At 39.7% G+C, this 20,579-nt stretch overlaps 1 protein-coding gene across 1 annotated transcript in view; it reads right to left on the reverse strand.

Moving 5' to 3' along the window:
• LOC131840795 (uncharacterized) overlaps window positions 1-17,251 on the reverse strand; it is a 78,310-nt gene extending 61,059 nt beyond the window's left edge. Inside the window, exon 1 of the mRNA XM_059188993.1 lies at window positions 15,938-17,251. Coding sequence (XP_059044976.1) covers window positions 15,938-17,251 — 1,314 coding nt within the window. The remainder of the gene's footprint in view (window positions 1-15,937) is intronic.
• Window positions 17,252-20,579: the final 3,328 nt, after the last annotated feature.

Consider the following 20,579-nt stretch of genomic DNA (forward strand, 5'->3'; position numbering starts at 1 on the left):
CCTAAAATGTGGTCGAGCGCAGTGACTGCTGGCTCATCCGTCATACTCGTGATGTAAGTGAATTTTTCACTTACTACAACTGATTTACACTTATTTAGTTACTTAACCTATTAATTGTGAATTTAATATTTTGAATTAGTGCTATACATTTGGTGGTTTGTACACACACATTTCAAAGTACAAATGTAAAGTTACAACAATTATTTAAACGAGCAACACGCAAGTTTTAGGCTAGTTCTTCTTGTGATGCGACAGCTTTCCGAAATAGCACTAGTTAGTTTTCAAAAAACAAGAATGACTATTCAAATGTGCTTAAATTTAAGTTTACGTGCATTAAGAATATTCTATTTTCTATTTTTATAACCTTCAAGGCATGAGACATTGTAGTAAATCTCTAGGGAACGGGTCTCTCGTAACATATAAACTAAAACTTGATGGAGATGTTCAGTGGATTATATACAGTAGCAAATATAATTTATTCTCGTTCCGATCAGTTGCACGTTACATATAAACAGTTACTTAGCAACATGATTACTTATTTTAAATGTAATGGATTGGACTTTTTCTTCTAAAATTAATGTGTCTAATAAAACAGCGTAATAGTATCGTTTATCTGCTTTTCTGTGTCTATCTCTTTCCTATATATTTTTAACACAAGGAAGACATCGTCCTCGCCGGCGAAAACGACGACCTCATACACACCATATCGCGCATTCAACCGGGCGCTCCACACCGGCGCCCTCGGGCGCCCCTCCGATCGATCCCCCGTCCAATTCAAACGGGGACCGATGTTACGATGGCCTGAGCCGAGGTTCGAACTCCTAGCGGTGCCCTAAGACTAATGTTGTATCTGTCAGGCGGGAGTTGGCCTTCAGCCGCTCCTTAAGTCCTTCCTTTGGTTTGGAGTGTCATCTGCACTCGCCCCCTATCGTCCGGTGAAGCTGTAAAATCCAGCTGCGCCATTAGAGTAGTCCGAATTTTTTTCGGACTACTCTATATATAGTTTATGATCAAATAACTTAGCATTCGTTTTACATCAATTTCTATATACTACACTACTCTGTATAATACGAGAACAGCAATAAAAATTTATTTTAAAACTTAGTATAACTTCAAATCCCGCTTCTGCAGACGCACTCCAATTTATTTTAATTGAATTCATCGCATCAGTGGAAGAGCTTTGCGGTGAAGCGATCCATATTTCCTTGTGATGAGAGGAAGCTGTAGTTACGTTCCCTTTGATGAATGGAGCTGGTCTTTTCAGATAAGTGTTATTGGATTATTAATGGTGAGGAACATCGTTTTGACAGTTTCGCCTGATCTCGCCGGTTTATCGATAAAACGGTTTTTATGCGACTATTTCACTTCCCGTAGGCTTTTTAACAATAACTTTTTATATTTTTTATGTAATTGAATGGATAGCCTGATGGATTACTATGGGGTATGAACTGATGGACTTACGTGATGGAAAGTTGTGAGTATTTGCTTTATATATAATAAACATCACAGCCTGTTCTATACCCGTTGTAAGCATCGATTATTATATTAGAACCCGTTAGTTTCTATTCTCCTTTTTTTCCTTACTTATGACAGTACTCACTAGTGAGTGACAGTAGTCACTCAGAGGGCAATGGAGAGGGCTATGCTCGGAGTTACTCTGTGTAATCGAATCAGAAATGAGGAGATCTGCAGAAGAACCAGAGTGACCGACATAGCCCGAAGAATTGCGACTCTGAAGTGGCAATGGGCAGGGCACATAGTTCGTAGGACAGATGGACGTTGGGGCAGTAAAGTCCTCGAGTGGCGACCACGGACCGGAAGACGCAGCGTGGGCAGATCGTGGGCGTGAGCAGCGCAGGACCGATCGTCGTGGAGATCTTTGGGGAGGCCTATGTCCAGCAGTGGACGTCTTCCGGGCTGCGATGATGATGATGATATGACAGTACTGACCGCCATGTCTCGCGCGCGTTCCCTAATTATAATAAAAAAATAATTACAAACAGAGTTGAAAAGTGTATGAAATTAAGTAAAAACATCACCTGGATGCTGGCCCGTGTTAAGGAGATCAGGAAACCCTATCAGGTACGAGACAGACTGTTAAATATGTCACTTTGAATATTGTCTCAATATTATAATTATTATCAATTTGTTAATTGTAATAATGTAAATATAACTGTTTGTTCCATTGCCTTTAACCATATTAAAAAAGTGAAATAACTTTGGCGCCAAAATACTGTCAAAAGATAAAAGAGATAATGTTGTATAGAGATTGTATAAAACTTAAGAACAAATATATATGTACGTATAATTAGTAAAAATCACGGTATCTTACCACGTTTTATATTTTTTACTTCATCATCGCTATTATCATCATCATCACTGCAGTCCACTGATGTAATATTTTTTTATATTAACAACAATTATGTTGAGTACCGTGATATAAAAAAGCAAGCAATCTACAACCATTGCTTTTGTTTTCATACAAAAACAATTCTTACATCACAATTATTTTCTTCGTAAAGCGTTTGCTTGTCAGTTGTATATAATAAAAAGTAATTAGTCGGTACTTCATTACAGTTGTAATTTAGTAGTTGTGGCTGCTATTAAAGAAATGAGTAAGCCATGAGTTCGAGGAAATCATCGATTGTCTGACTGTTGTACAGTAATGATGGGAAACAAAGCAATCCTGCTATTACCATTCTCACATTGTTTCATTTTGTATTGTTGCTAAAGTAAAATTAGATCACTGTAACTATTCAGTTTATACATATACTAGCTTTTGCCCGCGGCTTCGTTCGCGTTAATTTATCCCCTTAGGGGTGGAATTTATCAAAACCTTTTCCTTAGTTTGTGACTAGATGGTATTTACTTAGCTATATATATATATATATAAATAAAATTGGAATGTCTGTTTGTAATATTGAAATAACAGTTTTTTACTACATACACCAAAATAACATTTTTTACAATTTTTGTCCGTATGTCTGTCTGTCTGTTCCGGATAATATCTGAAATGGCTGTACTGAATTTTGACAAGACTTTTTTTGGTAGGTAGCTGATGTAATAAGGAGTAACTTAAGCTACTTTGGTTTTAGAAAAATAAAGTTAAATTCCACGCGGACAAAGTCACGGGAACGGCTGGTTCTAAATATAGCACGACGAATCACAAAGGACAGTTTACTAAAAGTAAACAAACTAAAAATAAAATGTCTAAAAATTAATAATTTTAAAGGTAGAAACTTTTTATACGTTAATTTACATTACAACACCGCAATATTTACACATTTCGAAACGTTTCAAAAAGGTCGGAGTTAATGTCAAAACAGAACACGCCGTAAAGAGTGGAAATCACGTAACATTTTTATATTAAAAAATATTATCCAATATCTAAATTCGGCTCAATGGACGACCAGCTATCATTTCGGAGCCCGAACGAAAGATATCTACGTTAAAACGATCATAAACTGTCTTCAAAATATCCCTTTAGGATGAAGAAAATACTTCCATCTGGTTAAATTTGCAGTTGAATCGAGTCGATGCTGGACAATTTTGGACGTTATGCTCTTTGATAGAAAAGCTATTAGTGCATTTCGGAATGTGCGCCACATATTTTGTTCATGTGTTAGATATAATCTAAAATCAATACAAGGGTAAGACTTCTATCATAATATCTGGATGACGTTTTTTTGTCACGCTTATGACAATGGCACATTTCGTTTGCGGAGTCGTATTTTTGAAAATGGGATTATGCAAACGGACCCCGACCGCTATCTTCACGAATTCGCATTTATATCACACTCTACATTAAATGAGAGTAAATATTATTTTTTATATTTATATTCAAGGGAAATGTCATAAGAAATAATTTAACTTCATTCTTTATAAAACATTCAGTTGAGTTTCATGCCAGTTGTTCTCAATTGAATCTGTACACTGAACTGGACGGGAAACAATATTAGTACAAAAAAATTGGTGTTCGTAAATGGCTAAAATGTCCTACATGTATAAAGGTTTTGAAAACAAAAAATTTAATATAAAAAATAAAAGAAAGAAATCATTCCTGAAATAGTAATTAATCATTGATTAAATTAACTAAATTTTGCTTCTTTCTGAATTCAGATTTAGGAGAGCAGAGAACAAGGAGAGCATAGGCTAAAATTAAGTAAATGTGTTAATTAAAATTCTTTTTACGTGATACATATTATAATAATAATAATCTCAGGACAATTCACACAGCGCCATTTAGACCCAAGTTAAGCTAGAAGAAGAAGAATTTACGAAAATATAATTTAAAAATAGATTTCTATATATTTGTTATCTAGTAACCATAAGTCACTAAGTCACTAAGTGACTTATGGTTACTAGATAACAAATATATAGAAATCTATTTTTTCTTAAATACATACATAATTACATAGTATAAAACAAAGTCGATGTCGCTAGACAGCGACTTAACTTACGGATAGACATCCGTCTCTATGTATGCTTCAATCTTTAAAACTACGCAACGGATTTTGAATCGTTTTTTTTACTAGATAGACTGATTCTAGAGGAAGGTTTATATGTATAATACAGGTACACCCGGCTGAAGCCGGGCGAGTAGCTAGTATTATATATAGAAAACACCCAGATTGATACAAACAATCATACTCCTATTACAAATGTTTGTGCTATGCGCACGCAGAATCGAACCCGCGACCACATATTAGTATTACATTATCTGTGGTATTACAAACCTCAAACCCATATTGATTACTAAAAGCCTTTCAATTTTTTTATTCCCACCTCTTGGGTCATATAACGAATTTGCATATTTATACGTAATTAATGTTGTGCTTGTTTAGGCCACTGTAAATTTTTTTTCCGTTCCCTTGGGCTCTTAATTTGGGCTGGGACGATGTGTGTTTTATGTTGGTGAAACAAACACGGTTGAGTTTTACCCCCTAACGCTTTGACAAATTTAACAATAATAAAATAAGGGTTTAAACGTTGCACGTTTTCCACACTGTCTACGGTTACGATAAGATTATAAAAAAAATACGTTAAAAGTTAAAAATAATTAGCCGGTACTGTACCAAAAAAAATTTTTTTTTGGACTACTCTAATGCTGTTGGCCGCATATGGCCTTTACAACTTCACTGGACGATAGGGGGCGAGTGCAGTGGACTTCAAACCCGCGGAAGGACTTATGGAGCGGCTGAAGGCCAACTCCCGCCTGACCGCAGCTGGTCTTTACAACTTCACTGGACGATAGGGGGCGAGTGCAGTGCACTCCAAACCTGCGGAAGGACTTATGGAGCGGCTGAAGGCCTACTCCCGCCTGACCGCAGCTGGTCTTTACAACTTCACTGGACGATAGGGAGCGAGTACAGTGCACTCCAAACCCGCGGAAGGACTTATGGAGCGGCTGAAGGCCAACTCCCGCCTGACGGGTACGACTTTAGTCTGAGGGCACCGCTAGAGGTTCGAGGCTCAGGCCATCGTAACATCGATCCCCGTTGAATTGGACGGGGGATCGATCGGAGAGGAGGTATACTAAAACGTATATGATTTTTTTTATATCAGTGAGGTGGCAAACAATGATACGGTCCATCTGATGGTAAACGGTTAGCGCCTGTAGACGCCTGAAACACGAAGGGTATCACGAGCGCATTGCCGACCCTTAAGAAACCTTGAAAAACCTCATGCAGTAGTCTCGTGAGAGTTCAAAAAAATCGTAAGCACAGATATTATATTATATTAGAGTCCGTTAGTTTTCTGTTCCCGCGCGTTCCCTTCCCCTCCCTAACTAGTAACAAACGGACCGTACAGCGGCCTTGACGCGCGCGCGCATTTGTTGTGAATTGAAATAAATTAGAACTGTGTTAAACCTACTGTGAACCTGGGAAAGTGTGTGAAAGCTAGCGAAGATATCTTCGAGACCCTGAAGCCCAAGAAATCCGCATAACCATACAGGTAGGAAACTGACGCTTCCCTAACATTTTGGTAGCAGAGTAGTTTCCCAAACAAAGTCTGTTTAACTTTTCAACCGTTTGACCGGATGCCCACCGGTGGGTCACACCGCAGCATTACCGGCCCGCGTTCTCACGGTTGGACACATGTTTTACCTGGGGACCGCCTGTACACCTGTGGGCATGATTTAAATTTAAATTTATGTACAGTAGTTCATTCGCTGGTCCCTTGAAGAGATACTGTTAATTTGACATAGCCTCACGTAATTACATACACACTCACAGACCTACACACACTCACACACTATAGACTAGAACAAATATATATATACATATGTACATCTTTAATTTTTATTATTATTTTTATTTTTTGTCATATATTACCAGTATTAATCTATACATATAAATAAAATTGGAGTGTCTGTTTGTAATATTGAAACAACCGTTTTTTACTATATGCATATGAATATAAATACGGTACATACAACAAAATAACATTTTTAAATTTTTTTTCTGTCTGTTTGTTCCGGTTAATCTCTGAAATGGCTGGACCGCTTTTGACGGGACATTTTTTAGTAGGTAGCTGATGTAATAAGGCTACTTTTATTTTAGAAAAATAAAGTGCTCTGCTACTGTGGGTACTCATTCGTAGATACATAGATAAGATTTTTTTTATTTCAGTACACACATATAGGCTTAATAACAAATATTATACAATACAGATTATTTAAACCTATAGCTACCCTAGTGCAGTGGTGGCTGGCTCATCTGTCATACTCGTCAACGGGTGCTGCTTGTGTGGACTGGTCTGCTCTAATCACTATGACTTATTTTCTCTCATTAATTGTTTAACCAGTTGTAGTGTGTTGAATGTTTTTTCTATTTTATTACTTCATTGAATTAGTGCTAATCGGTGGTTTGAATTCACATACTTAAACTTAAATTGTAAGTAAGAATAAATTATTTAAAAGAGCAACACACAAGTTTCTTGCTTGTTCTTCTTGTGATGAGACAGCATTCCGAATGAGCGGTAGATTAAAAAAAATATTATGACTATTCAAAAGTGCTTCAATGTAAGTTTATTTGAATAAATGATTTTCTATTCTATTCTATTCTATTCTATATATAATATGAAGACTGTTAAATTTACTTACATTGTATGCCTAAATGAAATAAAGAAGACAAATTACGTCGGACTGTCGGACATGAACTATTTTTATTTCACAAAACCGGACGCAAGTAACAAGTGGGAGGAAATGTTTTATATTCTCTTCATCAGTCACTGGTTAAGATATTTTTGTATATTCCTTTAGTCATAAATAAAAAAGTGTATATAGCCCAAAAGTATAAAATTTAATCTTAATTTTATTCATTACATAGATACGAGTTTCTTTCCAAATTCAAATTCAAATTCAAAATATCTTTATTCATGTAAGTCTATTACAGACTCTTATGATATGTCAAATCTACCGTCAGTTCGGAATGATATCGAGATGAGAAGAACTGACAAGAAACTCAGCTCGTATTTTTTTCAAAAAATAGTGGAACATGTTTATAATATACACTCATTAAAATTCAAATTTGGGAGAACAGAGTGACCACCAGCATATGCTATCGCAAAGAACAAAAAATTTAATCAGTGTTCACAACCTGAACAGACCAGTCCCCACACGCAGCACCCGTTCACGAGTATGACGTATGAGCCAGCCATCATTGTACTCAACCATATTTGAGGGAGCACATCGACCCGGCCCACCACGCCGCTACAAGTTTGAACTTTATATTATTATAGCGAACATGACTGTTTCAGGTTACTCCACTACGTCAATTATATTATTTACAGCATAGGCTGTACCGATCACAGTTTTCACCCATTACAATATTAAATTTACAATATGTCATTTCCTGTTCGTAGCTGGAACGTACTCTGCAATGGCGAAAGATTCAACTTATCATAAGTATGTAGGATGCAATAAATATAGTAAATAGAAATCTTTATTCCAATAAACTTAATTTAAGTACTGTTAAATCTACCGCTCATCGGAAAGCTCTCTCATGACAATAAGAACGAGCAAGAAACTTGCGTATAGCTCTTTTAAAGCATTGTTTGACTTCACACATTACATAGTATAAAATAAAGTCACTGTCGCTGTCTGTCCGTCCTATGAATGCTTGAAACTTTAAAATTACGCAACGGATTTTGAAGCGGTTTTTTTAATAGATAGAGTGATTCAAGAGGAAGGTTTATATGTATAATACATATAAACTCGGGCGAAGCCGGGGCGAGTAGCTATGAATATTATAAACGCGAAAGTTTGTGAGTATGTTTGTTAATCTTTCACGCAAAAACTACTGAACGGATTTTTATGACACTTTACAGTAATATAGTTTATATATTACAATGACATATAGGTTATATTTTTTGTTGGAACATTACGCGGGTGAACCGTAGGCATAGATCATGTAAATAATCCTCGACAACTCGCACAGAGCCAAGTTCAAGGTTAACCAAAGCTTGTGTTCTGGGTACTGTAACTCACGGATGTACTTAAATATGTTTTTATTTGTAAAAACTTGCATTAATATACAGAAAATACCCAAATCAATTGAAATTCAACATATCTCTATTCATGTAGGTCTATTACAGACTGTTATGATATGTCAAATCTACCGTCAGTTCGGACTGATTTCGAAAAGAGAAGAGCTGACAAGAAACTCAGCTCGTATTCTTTTCAAATAAATGTTGTACATGTTTACAATAATACAGATTCATTTAAATTGAAAAATGGGAGAATAGGGTGATCAATGCAATCATAGTTAAATAATAAATAGATCCCTGAACAATCTACACAGCGCCATCTAGTCCTTGAAGAGCTTGTTTTATGGTACTAGATATATATACATAACTCATAGCAACTCTACAATACAATTTGATTTGTAAACATTTACATTAATGTATATAGAAAATACCAGAAATAGAACTAGAAATAATCTCTATTCAAATAAACTCATTACAAGCACTTTTCAATAGTCATATTTTGATTCTACCACTCATTCGGAATGTAGATTCATCACAAGAAGAATGAGCAAGAAACTTGTGTTTTGAACTCTTTTGAATAGATGTTTTATTTTTATAAAAATAATTACAGTATAACAAGTAACAAGCACGCGATAATCAACATAGAAATCGCTACGCACTCATTATTAGTGTAATCAGATAATATTGTCAGCCCTATGGATTTGAATATGTTTTACCTAGACATAATCATACTTGAATACAAATATTACTATCGTACGAGGAATCGAACCCACGATCGTCGGAAGTATATAGCTAGAGGCTATATATCTACAAAATTGTTTACTTTAAGATATTTTTCCATTGACCTCTAAAAAATAGAATAAGCTCTTTTATAACGAGGTGAAAGAAAAGGGTCTCAGCTGGAGTAAGTTGTTTGAAATTCCTCAACTGAAATGAAGCGGAGTTAATTTCAATATAAAGGCAACTTAACTTGTGAAAGAACATAATTTTGTAGTAAATAATGATTTTATAAGCCAAGTGAATAAATTCTGACTCCATTCAGATAGGATTTCAATAAGACTCACGGTCTAGAAACTTGGGAACGACACTTTATTAGTTAATAGAAATATTCGTCACCTCTACAAACTGGACTTAATATATTTTCGTCTAATTCTAATAACTAAACTGAGAATTTGTTTGTTTCTTCTTTAGATACAGCAGACAAATTTATGAAGCTTGTAATTAATAAATGAAATCGTCGTGACCTAGTGATAAACTGCCTCGACTTACATTAAGAGGTCGTGAGTTCAAATCCGACATCTCTCTCTGTCTAAGTTCTTTCCATTTAATTTCTCTGTCGCGCTTTCATGCCAAAACACCTGAACTGATTTTAGTGATATTTGGTACACAGATAGTCTAAACCCTAAGAACGGACATTGGGTACTTTTTAGTGTGAAAAAAGTGTTATAAGGGGTTGAAAGAGGAGATGTAAGATTGTATAGAAATATCGTTATTTTTATAGCTAGAATCTTGAAACTTATATTTTAGCTCGTTAATTAAATATGACATTAACAGTTTGTAAAAATTTTACCCTTAAGGAGGTAAAATAAATTGATGATGAAAGTTTGTATGAAAGTACGTCGATTTATTCCACAGTTCAAGTCACAGGCACAGCTAGTTTCAAACAAATAAAACGGTAGTTACTCAGCCTACGCGGCATTTAGACGGCAGTGCTGTGAAATGCAAATAGAGCCTAGCTTTTATCCCAAAAACGTGATTGTATCAACCACCACGATAAAGGTATTGTGCCACTGCGAGCGAGTTGTTTATTTTTCTCCCGTTTTCACAACTAGGGATGTTCCAACACAAGTGAAAGCGAATAAGTAATACAATCAAAAGTAATTATGTTGCAATATTTTTGGTATCATTGGTATCAACGAAACAGGTAGGTAAGTAACTAAAAAAAAGATATATCATTGACATGTAAATCGGATTTCTTTTACTCGGAAAAAAATGGTAATCAGCCGCCGCAATCTAGTTTGCCCATTAAGCATAGTGGGAAACTATCTAAATATATATAACTCAAAGGTGACTGACGTAGTGATCTATCAACGCACAGCCCAAACCACTGGACGGATCAGGCTGAAATTTGGCATGCAGGTAGATGTTATGACGTAGGCATCCGCTAAGAAAGGATTTTGATTAATTCTACCCCCAAGGGGATAAAATAGGGGTTGAAAGTTTGTATGAAACTTTGTCAATTTTAAACTGATCGGGCTGACTTTGCATACATAAAGCTACTATGACGTAGGCATCCCCTAAGATAGGATTTTGATAAATTCCACCCCAAGGGGATAAATTAACGCGAGCGAAGGGAAAAGCTAGTCTGAAATATTGACAATTGCGTACGTAAACTCTTTCTGGAATTAAAAGATACCGTCTGAATATTTGCAATGTAAATATTAAACGCAATGTTAGCTATGCGGAAGGCATTGTGATCGAATTTAAAAGAAATTATACAGCAACAGATTTTTTAATTAATTTCTTTTATAGCATTGTAACGGAGGGAGACGAAAGGCGAATGTTTCGGGATAGTAATACGATGTTGTCGGTTAAGAAGATGTATATTACAGATGATAGTGAACTGACAGAATGTACATAATATCGATGTTATATAATAAATAATAAATAACACTAGTGTCACTGTAAGAATGACGATCTCGGTTGTCCAGCGGTATAGCACACCGCTTTATGATGAGTATGATTGTTTTTATCGGTCTGGGTGTTTTCTTATTAGTATAATTATTTTTTCGCCATTGTAGAGTACGTTCAAGCTAAGAACAGGCAAGAAACTCATATCTTATTAATTTTGGATGAGCTTGTACACGTTTATAAAGATGCAGAATTAAATTAGGAAGAATGTAGTGGCTACCAACATATGCTATAGCATTTTTGTCAAAAAGAAATAATTTAATCAACAACTTTAACTCAATGCTAAACACACAGAATTAAATTAGGAAGAATGTAGTGGCTACCAACATATGCTATAGCATTTTTGTCAAAAAGAAATAATTTAATCAACAACTTTAACTCAATGCTAAACACACAGAATTAAATTAGGAAGAATGTAGTGGCTACCAACATATGCTGTAGTATTTTTGTCAAAAAGAAATAATTTTATCAACAGCTTTAACTCAATGCTAAACACACAGAATTAAATTAGGAAGAATGTAGTGGCTACCAACATATGCTATAGTATTTTTGTCAAAAAGAAATAATTTCATCAACATCTTTAACCCAATGCTAAACACACAGAATTAAATTAGGAAGAATGTAGTGGCTACCAACATATGCTATAGTATTTTTGTCAAAAAGAAATAATTTCATCAACATCTTTAACCCAATGCTAAACACACAGAATTAAATTAGGAAGAATGTAGTGGCTACCAACATATGCTATAGTATTTTTGTCAAAAAGAAATAATTTAATTAACAGCTTTAACTCAATGCTAAACACACAGAATTAAATTAGGAAGAATGTAGTGGCTACCAACATATGCTATAGTATTTTTGTCAAAAAGAAATAATTTAATCAACAGCTTTAACTCAATGCTAAACACACAGAATTAAATTAGGAAGAATGTAGTGGCTACCAACATATGCTATAGTATTTTTGTCAAAAAGAAATAATTTTTGTTGTTTGTTTTTGTATTTAGTTCGCGTAAGCGACTTCCATTGTTTCATATATCTGATATCTCGGATTGTGTTTTACATTATTTATTTCGTTTTTGCAAATATTTTTTCCAAGATTGTGCTGGTAGTCAAAAAGATGGTATCGTTTTTATGTCTTCTTCTATATTGTTGATGCTATTAGGAGAATCTTTTATATATACATAGGCACGGCCAGACAGCGATAGCGACTTTGTTTTATACTATGTTATATGTAAAGTCAAATCATCCTTTAAAATAGCTATACGCAAGATTTTTGCTCTTACTTCTTGTAATGAGAGTGCTTTCGAATGAGCGGTAGATTTAACAGTGCTGAAATTTAGTTTATTTGAATAAAGATTTCTATTTCCTATATATACAGCATCCTACATACTTATGATAAGTTAAATCTTTCGCCATTTCAGAGTACGTTCGAGCTAAGAATAAGTAAGAAACTCGTATCTTATTAATTTTGGATGAGCTTGTACACGTTTATAAACATACAGAATTAAATTAGGAAGAATGTAGTGGCTACCAACATATGCTGTAGTATTTTTGTCAAAAAGAAATAATTTAATCAACAGCTTTAACTCAATGCTAAACACACAGAATTAAATTAGGAAGAATGTACTGGCTACCAACATATTATGCTATAGTATTTTTGTCAAAAAAAAATAATTTAATCAACAGCCTTACCCAATGCTAAACACACAGAATTAAATTAGGAAGAATGTAGTGGCTACCAACATATGCTATAGTATTTTTGTCAAAAAGAAATAATTTAATCAATAGCCTTAACCCAATGCTACACGCGCGGTTGACATTGCGCCCGAATATTTACAATGCAAATATACAGCCGCGGACCCCGCAGTTTCGAACTGTCTGTTATCTTTTAGTTTCAGGAAGAGATTTACGTATTTAGTTCGCGTAAGCGACTTCCATTGTTTCATATATCTGATATCTCGGATTGTGTTTTACATTATTTATTTTGTTTCTGCAAATATTTTTTCCAAGATTGTGCTGGTAGTCAAAAAGATGGTATCGTTTTTATGTGTTCTTCTTCTATATTATTGATGCAATTGGGAGAATCTTTTAGTGATATTGTTTATTGTTTATGATATTTATTTAGTAGCTAACCTTTTTTTTTTTTACGTGTGGAAAATCTTCAAAAGACCGTCACCCCGCCGGAGGGAGGGCGGGGTGGTGAGTGAGACTTGTACTCACGAAAAACCACACAGTGTACCAACGAGCGCCTATGCCGGAGCCAGGGGATTCGCATGTGCATTTCCACCCCAGCTCCGACGGCGACGGCCCGCCCTAGATGTTGTAGGGCAGGCCCCATCTCGTTATGTGGTTAGGGCGACCTATTTCACCCTACTCCACTGTGTAGGCGTGTGGGTACACGCGCACACCTCCGGGGCCTTTGGATTGGGGGACTGCCTCAATTTAGTAGCTGACCTGACCCAACCTGACCTTACCGGAATGATGATCACTAAAATGTCCAGACATGTGGCAGCGTGGTGGGCCGGGTCATTGGACTCTCTAAAATATGGTCGAGCGCAGTGATGGCTGGCTCATCCGTCATACATGTGAAAGAGTGCTACTTGTAGGGACTGGTCTGCTCTCACTACGACTGATTTAATATTATTGTGTATTTATATTTAACCCTAATAAATTACTGGTTGGTAGTTTGTTCACACGTTTCGAATTGTATAATGTGAACTTACAAGAATTGTTTAAAAGAGCAAAGCACAAGTTTCGTGCTCGTTCGTCTTTTGATGAGACAGTTTTTCGAATGAACGGCAGATTAAAAAAAACATTGTTATGACTATTCAAAAGTGCTTAAATTAAGTTTATCTGAATAAATTATTTTTTATTCTATTCTACCTATGTCCACTTCGTTGCTTGGTAAATATTTTTACTTATTAGGTATGGTCCACCGAGAGTAAAATATTATTACAATGCTAATATGGTTATTAACAATAGCAGTTGGTAGTTAAGAGTGAAAATTTATAATTTAATGCACATTTAATGCCAAATCATATTTTTTTAATATATTTGGTGTTGCCCTCACTTTTCACTTAGGGGTATAAAAAAAATAGATGTCAACCTACTTTCAGACCTATCGAGTATATATAAAATTTCCTCAAAATCGGTTTAGTAGTTTAAAGCACCTTCATGGACAAACAACGTATCAGAAAATTTTTATTTTATTATACAAAGATTATATATTACAAAAAGAATTTATTTCAGCGTACATACACACTATGAAAGCGTGAGATTTTCAGCGTTTGGAATGAATTAAACTGGTGGACGGTAATCCTTTTCGGGGATGTAGTTTTTTTAATACATCTGCGAAATGGATGTTATTTTCACAGATTAACATTCCTTTTTCCAGTACGGTCGATAAAAATGTTATTATATTCTGTACTAATATTAAAAACGGGAAAGTATGTTGTGTAGAATAATCCAGAACAATTCACACAGCGCCATCTTGTCCCACGGTAAGTAGAGCTTGTGTTATGGGTACTAGACAACTGATATAATAATAATAATATCTCAGAACAATTCACATAACAACATCTAATTTTATTGATACTAAACAACTGATATAAATATTTAAATACATTTATTTTTGTGAATACATATCTAATTCAATTCAAAATATCTTCATTCATGTAGGTCTATTACAGACTCTTATCATATGTCAAATCTACCGTCAGTTCGGAATGATTTCGGGATTAGAAGAACTGACAAGAAACTCAGCTTGTATTCTAATTCCAAATATATATAGGAAGCACCCAGACCGATACAAACAATCATATCTACTCATGAATACAAATGTTTGTGTAATCCAAGGGATCGAACCTGCCACAATCTGAAGTTAAATGGTGTGCAAAACACTAAACCACTAAAGCCGTCAATGGATGGATGTTTGGTACTCTCTCTTGGATTGTCAAGAAGTGCAGTATAAACGAATTTTTACAACTCAAATCAAAATATCTCCATTCATATCTATTACAGACTTCTGATACTTCAAATCTACCGTCTATCTAGTTCTGTATAAATCAAATCAAATCAAAATATCTTCATTCATATTGTGGGGTACACAATTAAAAGATCTTCGATTTTCAAAATATGTGGACTGTATTTCAATTTGTTTCTTATTCTATGGGTCGGCCGGCCGGAGTGGGGTTTTCTTGGTCGTTGCGCCGGCGGTGGTTCTTCGTCGGTGGCGTATGCGTAAGAGAGCGCGATCGAGAACCAACCCGCCTTTTACGGGCGCCCGAGCGCGTCCTTCCCCACCCCCGCCGAGCCGTGCGCGTCGGCCGTCCCACCCTCCCGACAATTCCTGCACATGTCGGTGACCGACGGGCCGGAACAGCGAATACGCACACATTTAAAATTAAATACAATAGTAACAACACAAAAAACTACAAAAAACCACGTGCGACTAAATGCCACATGTTCAGGCTACACTAAAGCTGTGATCCCTAAGAATTTACACAATGGGCGGACATAGAATTCACAGTATCTATGCCGCTACAAAGGGTATATGGTACAAACAATAGTCTAACCTAAACAATAGTCAAAACACTGGAAAAATACAAATTTATACACAAATTTATTTACATATTTTCGATGCCGACTCGTGGTCCGCAACAGCCTCCCCCCGGCGCAGATCTTCGCAGCCCTTATCCCTAGGGAGGACCACTAGCCTTCGGGTCGGCCTTCGAAAAATTCCCCCTCGCGTCCTCACGTCCGCACTTCGCACCACGCCGTCGGGCCCCTCATAGGTGCGCTCCACTTGCCCGCGCGGCCACAGATTGCGAGGTAGCAGGCCGTCCACTATTAAAACCATGTCGCCCGGCTTGATGTTTGCCGTGCTCCGTCGTACGTCGTCTCTGGGCGTCAGCGTCGGTAGGTATTCTCGTAACCACCGCTGCCAGAATCTATCCGCGAGCGCCTGTGCTGCGCGCCACGTTCTGCGGTCGGCAACGTCGGTGGTACCTACGTACGGTAGGCCGACGGCTGAGCCCATCAGAAAATGGTTGGGGGTCAGCGCCTCTTCGTCCTCGGGTCGCACTGAGACGTGGGTTAAGGGGCGTGAATTGACGGTGTGTTCTGCTTCCGTCATTAGCGTTGCGAGCACCTCTTCTCTCGGCGCCCGCTCGTGCAGTACCACTGCTAGCGCTCTCTTCACGCTCCTTATCAGTCGCTCCCACGCTCCTCCTTGGTTCGGTGCGCCCGGGTCGCTGTACCGCCAGTTTATCCTCTTGTTGCTGACGTACTTTTCCAGTTCAGGGAGCCATTCCTTAAACGCAGTCGTAAGCTCCACGTCGGCTCCGCGAAAGTTCGTTCCGTTGTCCGACATAAAGGTTCGTGGCCAGCCGCGACGCGCTGCCATGCGTCGTATCGCCATTATAGCAGAGTCGGTCGATAACCCCGCTATGAGTTCTATATGCACGGCCCGGGTGACCATACACGTGAATAGGAGCCCCCATCGCTTCTCTCGCCTGCGACCTATCGTAGGCCCGAAACAATCCATACCGCATCTTGTAAACGGCCGGGCGTATGCGTCGAGTCGCTCCTTTGGCAAGTTCCCTTTCACTGGGACGTCGGGGTTCCTCCGGCGTACGGCGCATGTTGTGCATTTGCGTAATACGGTCTTGACGGTCGGCCTTAAACGCAGCATCCACACGTATTGGCGCAGGGTGTTCACCGTCTGTTCTCTGCCGGCATGATGATGTAGCTCGTGTTCTCTCTTAATCATCATCTGCGCCAACGGGTGCGCTCCGTCCAGTATGGGTGGATTCTTCATTTCTAGCGGCACCTGTGCTGCGTTTATACGTCCGTTCAAGCGTATTATGCCATCCTTGTAAACGGGATCCAGGCGGAACAGACGACTTGTCCTGTCTACGGTCTTTCCTTCGCGTAGACACCGCGTTTCCTTCGGGAAACTGTCCTGTTGCGCCTGCCGTATTATTAGTTGCTCCGCTTTGGCGAAATGCTCTGTGCCTAGCTTCTGTGCCCGTCGCCTGCATTTATCTGCGAACAGTAGCACTTGCGCCATGGTCCTCCTCACTCGGTCTGAAGAGAACCGTGCAATGTCGATCACGGGTTCTGCTCCCGGACGTGTGCTACCATCTCTGCTGGGACGGGCTCGCTCTCATGAGGCCATTCTTGCTCCGGAGCGTACAGAAATGCCGGCCCGACAAACCATCTGTCGGCAGCGGTCATTTGTGTGTATCCCGCGCGGGTCGCGTCGTCGGCTACGTTGTGGGCAGTCGGTACCCAGCGCCACTGTGTCGGTTTCGTCAGTTCGGCGATTTCTGCCAAACGATGAGCCACGTATGGAGTATATCTGACGGTGTCGTTCCTTATCCAGTGTAGCACCGTTTTCGAGTCCGTCCATAGGAAGACTTCGGCCTCGCGACTATGTTCTTTCAATATGTCAGCGGCCAGTCCTCCTATCAGGCTCGCCTAAATATACTGCGCTTTCATGGGCGCTAGTGGCTGCTACCAGGACGACGTTAACGCTACGATCCTCGCGTTCCGTCCTCCAATACGCGGCTGTGGCATATGCCTGTTCGCTTGCGTCCGTGAATACGTGCAGTTGCGACCGTTGGCTGTCGTTCGTGCCATACCATCGCGGCAATCTCAGTTCCTCTATATAGGCTAAGTCATCTCTCCATTCCTGGAACATCCGCGCTTCCTCGGCGGGCAGAGAGTCATCCCATTCGACCTTCTGCACCCACAGCGCCTGCAAGATGATTTTTGCTCAGCAGCCCGAGCGGGTCGAACAATGACATCACCGCTCCTAAGGCTTCCCTTTTCGTCGGTATCCGCGTGCCGTGCTTCACTTCTCGTGGGACGCGTGGCATGCCGGTGTTGAACGCCAGCTGGTCTTCGGCTGACATCCACAATAAAATGTCTTTCCGTATGGATGTGCGTTGGCTCCCAGTTCCTTCGGCGTCCTCGCTCGCTGGTCCTCACGCACATTCTCTAGCAGGCTCGGTCGGTTTGTATTCCAACCCGCCAGCGTGCTATCCCGCCATGAACCTCTACTACCTCTCGAATGGCGCGGGTTTATCTTGTCAAAGCTATCGACCCAGTCGTCCATGTAGTGGTTCCTTGTTATGGCGGTGTACGCTGACTGCGACTCTCGGTGCTCTGCCGCGTTCCTGTCTCGAACGCTGTGTGCGATGAACGGTGAGCTCCTCGCCCCGAAAATCAAGGTCATTACGTATTTCTGCGGCGGGTTAATCCTGTCATCTCCTCGCCACAGAAACTGTTGTGCTGCTCTATCTTCTTCCCGTATCTTAATCTGCAGGAACATCTCTCGTATGTCCGCCGTGATAGCTAATATAACACACCGTTACATATCTGGCCCATAATATCGTTATTCCTTTCGAACGGGCCGCGGCAATAGCAGCTTTCCGGGTTTATTAGTTCCGAAATGGGGAAGGTACCACGCGCGGTCGTGTTGAACCGGTCGTCGGTTACTTTCTCGGCGTAAATGCACTTGTTTAATGAATTCCAAATCATATTCCCCTCAGTTTTTTAATACGACGTTATCTCTCTCCCACGGCAATCCTACGACGTATCGCCCATCCACTCTCGTCGCTGTGCACTTGAATGTCGACTTAGCGATGGGTAATCTCTTCGACGATAAAAAAAATGCGCTTTTATTATGCCCTCAATGTCTGGCTCGGCGTTGCGCTGTGTCGTGGAGGACATGTTCCTCGTCTTCGACACTTCTGGGTATATATAGCGACGCTGCGGGTTGATTGTGCCTTCCTGTGAGCAGCTTCCGCGTAACAATCAGATGCCAGTTGTCTAGATAGTTCTGGCATCTTCGTAGCACACACCTGTCGCGGACAAATAACGCTAGGGTGAGATCCCGGATCGTACGCGCCCTCAAGTGTTCTTTTATTTTATGCCAGCTATATTCTCAGAGATCGCGTCGGACCTTCGGCTCCGATCTGTTCTGCGATCTTATATATTACAGCCTTCAAAAGTACGTCTCTACTTCGCGTCCCGTCTTGCCTTTCACGATGATAGGACACACCTTTACTTGGCTGTTCTCTGAAGCGTGCGCTGTAATCGCGGTGATCTTGCCGCTTCGTTCTTCTGGCAAGGGCGTGTGTGGCTTAAACACTCTCTACAATTTGCGTGGACTTGAACCTTCTGTTTCATTGGAAGCACATCTTATTTGTTTTCGCCAACTCCCATCTGTCCGATAACGACATGTCGTTTCGGCGTTTTAATACATCTGTTCGCTCTTTTCTACGGCGGCGTATGCGATGTTCTGTTTCGACAGTATGGGTTTAGTGGGTTGCTTCGGGGGCTGCTTCGTGGGTAGCGCGCTCGTTCGTCTCGTTGGTGATGCTTTTCGCAGATGTCGGGTCATGAGATCGGCTTCGCTCATTAAAAACTCTGCCATCTTGATGATCGTAGGTCTAGTGTCCTCCTTGTTTTTTCAGCGTAGTGACACCATGGACCTGTTGAAAAAGCGCGGGATTAGAATCTCGCCCCCCTGTCGATATCCGCGACGATGGTGGTGATGTTCTGTAGTTTAATGGCGAAGTCAATCACCTCTGTTGTCGATGTTACTATTACCGGCATCCTTCTCAGATCAGCGCGGTCGATGATGGCCTTGTCCGGCCGTACCGCTGCTCCAACGTCCTCATGATCTGCGACGGTTCTGTGATTAACGCTGCGACTGTCTCTCTCGCTTTTCCACTAAGAGGCCCTCAGCCTGGCAAGGTTCTCCGCTGGTGTGATCCTGTACGTCTTTGTAACTGGTCTAATAATAATTATCTCTGAAGAGAGACTACCCTATCCGCTCGTTCGTCCACAGCTCGTTCAGCTTTGGCCAACCGGGTGAATCCTTCTTGCAACACCTCCGTCTTTGCTTCGGCGTCCTAAGCTTGCCTTTCTGTTGGCTCTTTCTGCGTTTTATTCTCTTGATACGTTGAAAAATCCGTTATACGTTGCAGGCCGGCATATAATCTCTATCGGTCTCTTATACCGCGGCGACATTAAATAGCCTGTAATTTCGCCATCTGTAGCGCTGCCTTACTGCCTCTTTAATTTAGCTATACCGCTAGCGGTAGACGGCGCGATTCACATCTGTCGTTCAAATTAAAATGCCTGTGGCGCAACGGCGCGGCGGAATATCTTTGTTCATTTTCCCGCGTGGTCTTTTTCTCTGCTCCCGGGGCTGGCTTCTCGTAGTCGGCATCGTGTTCTGGCACTCTTATCCCTACCATAACCGTCCCAAATCCCTCAGGATAACACCCGAGGGGATGGACTATGGGGATAGGAGAATTACCCCGCAGTGGTGCGTATGTACAGACGGGGCGCTCAGGGCCGGTTCGGGACCCCTTTGGCAGTGC

Source organism: Achroia grisella, unplaced genomic scaffold (genome assembly GCF_030625045.1).
Source record: "Achroia grisella isolate CSIRO2021 unplaced genomic scaffold, CSIRO_AGI_Agris_v1 utg149, whole genome shotgun sequence".
NCBI classification, from domain to species: domain Eukaryota; kingdom Metazoa; phylum Arthropoda; class Insecta; order Lepidoptera; family Pyralidae; genus Achroia; species Achroia grisella.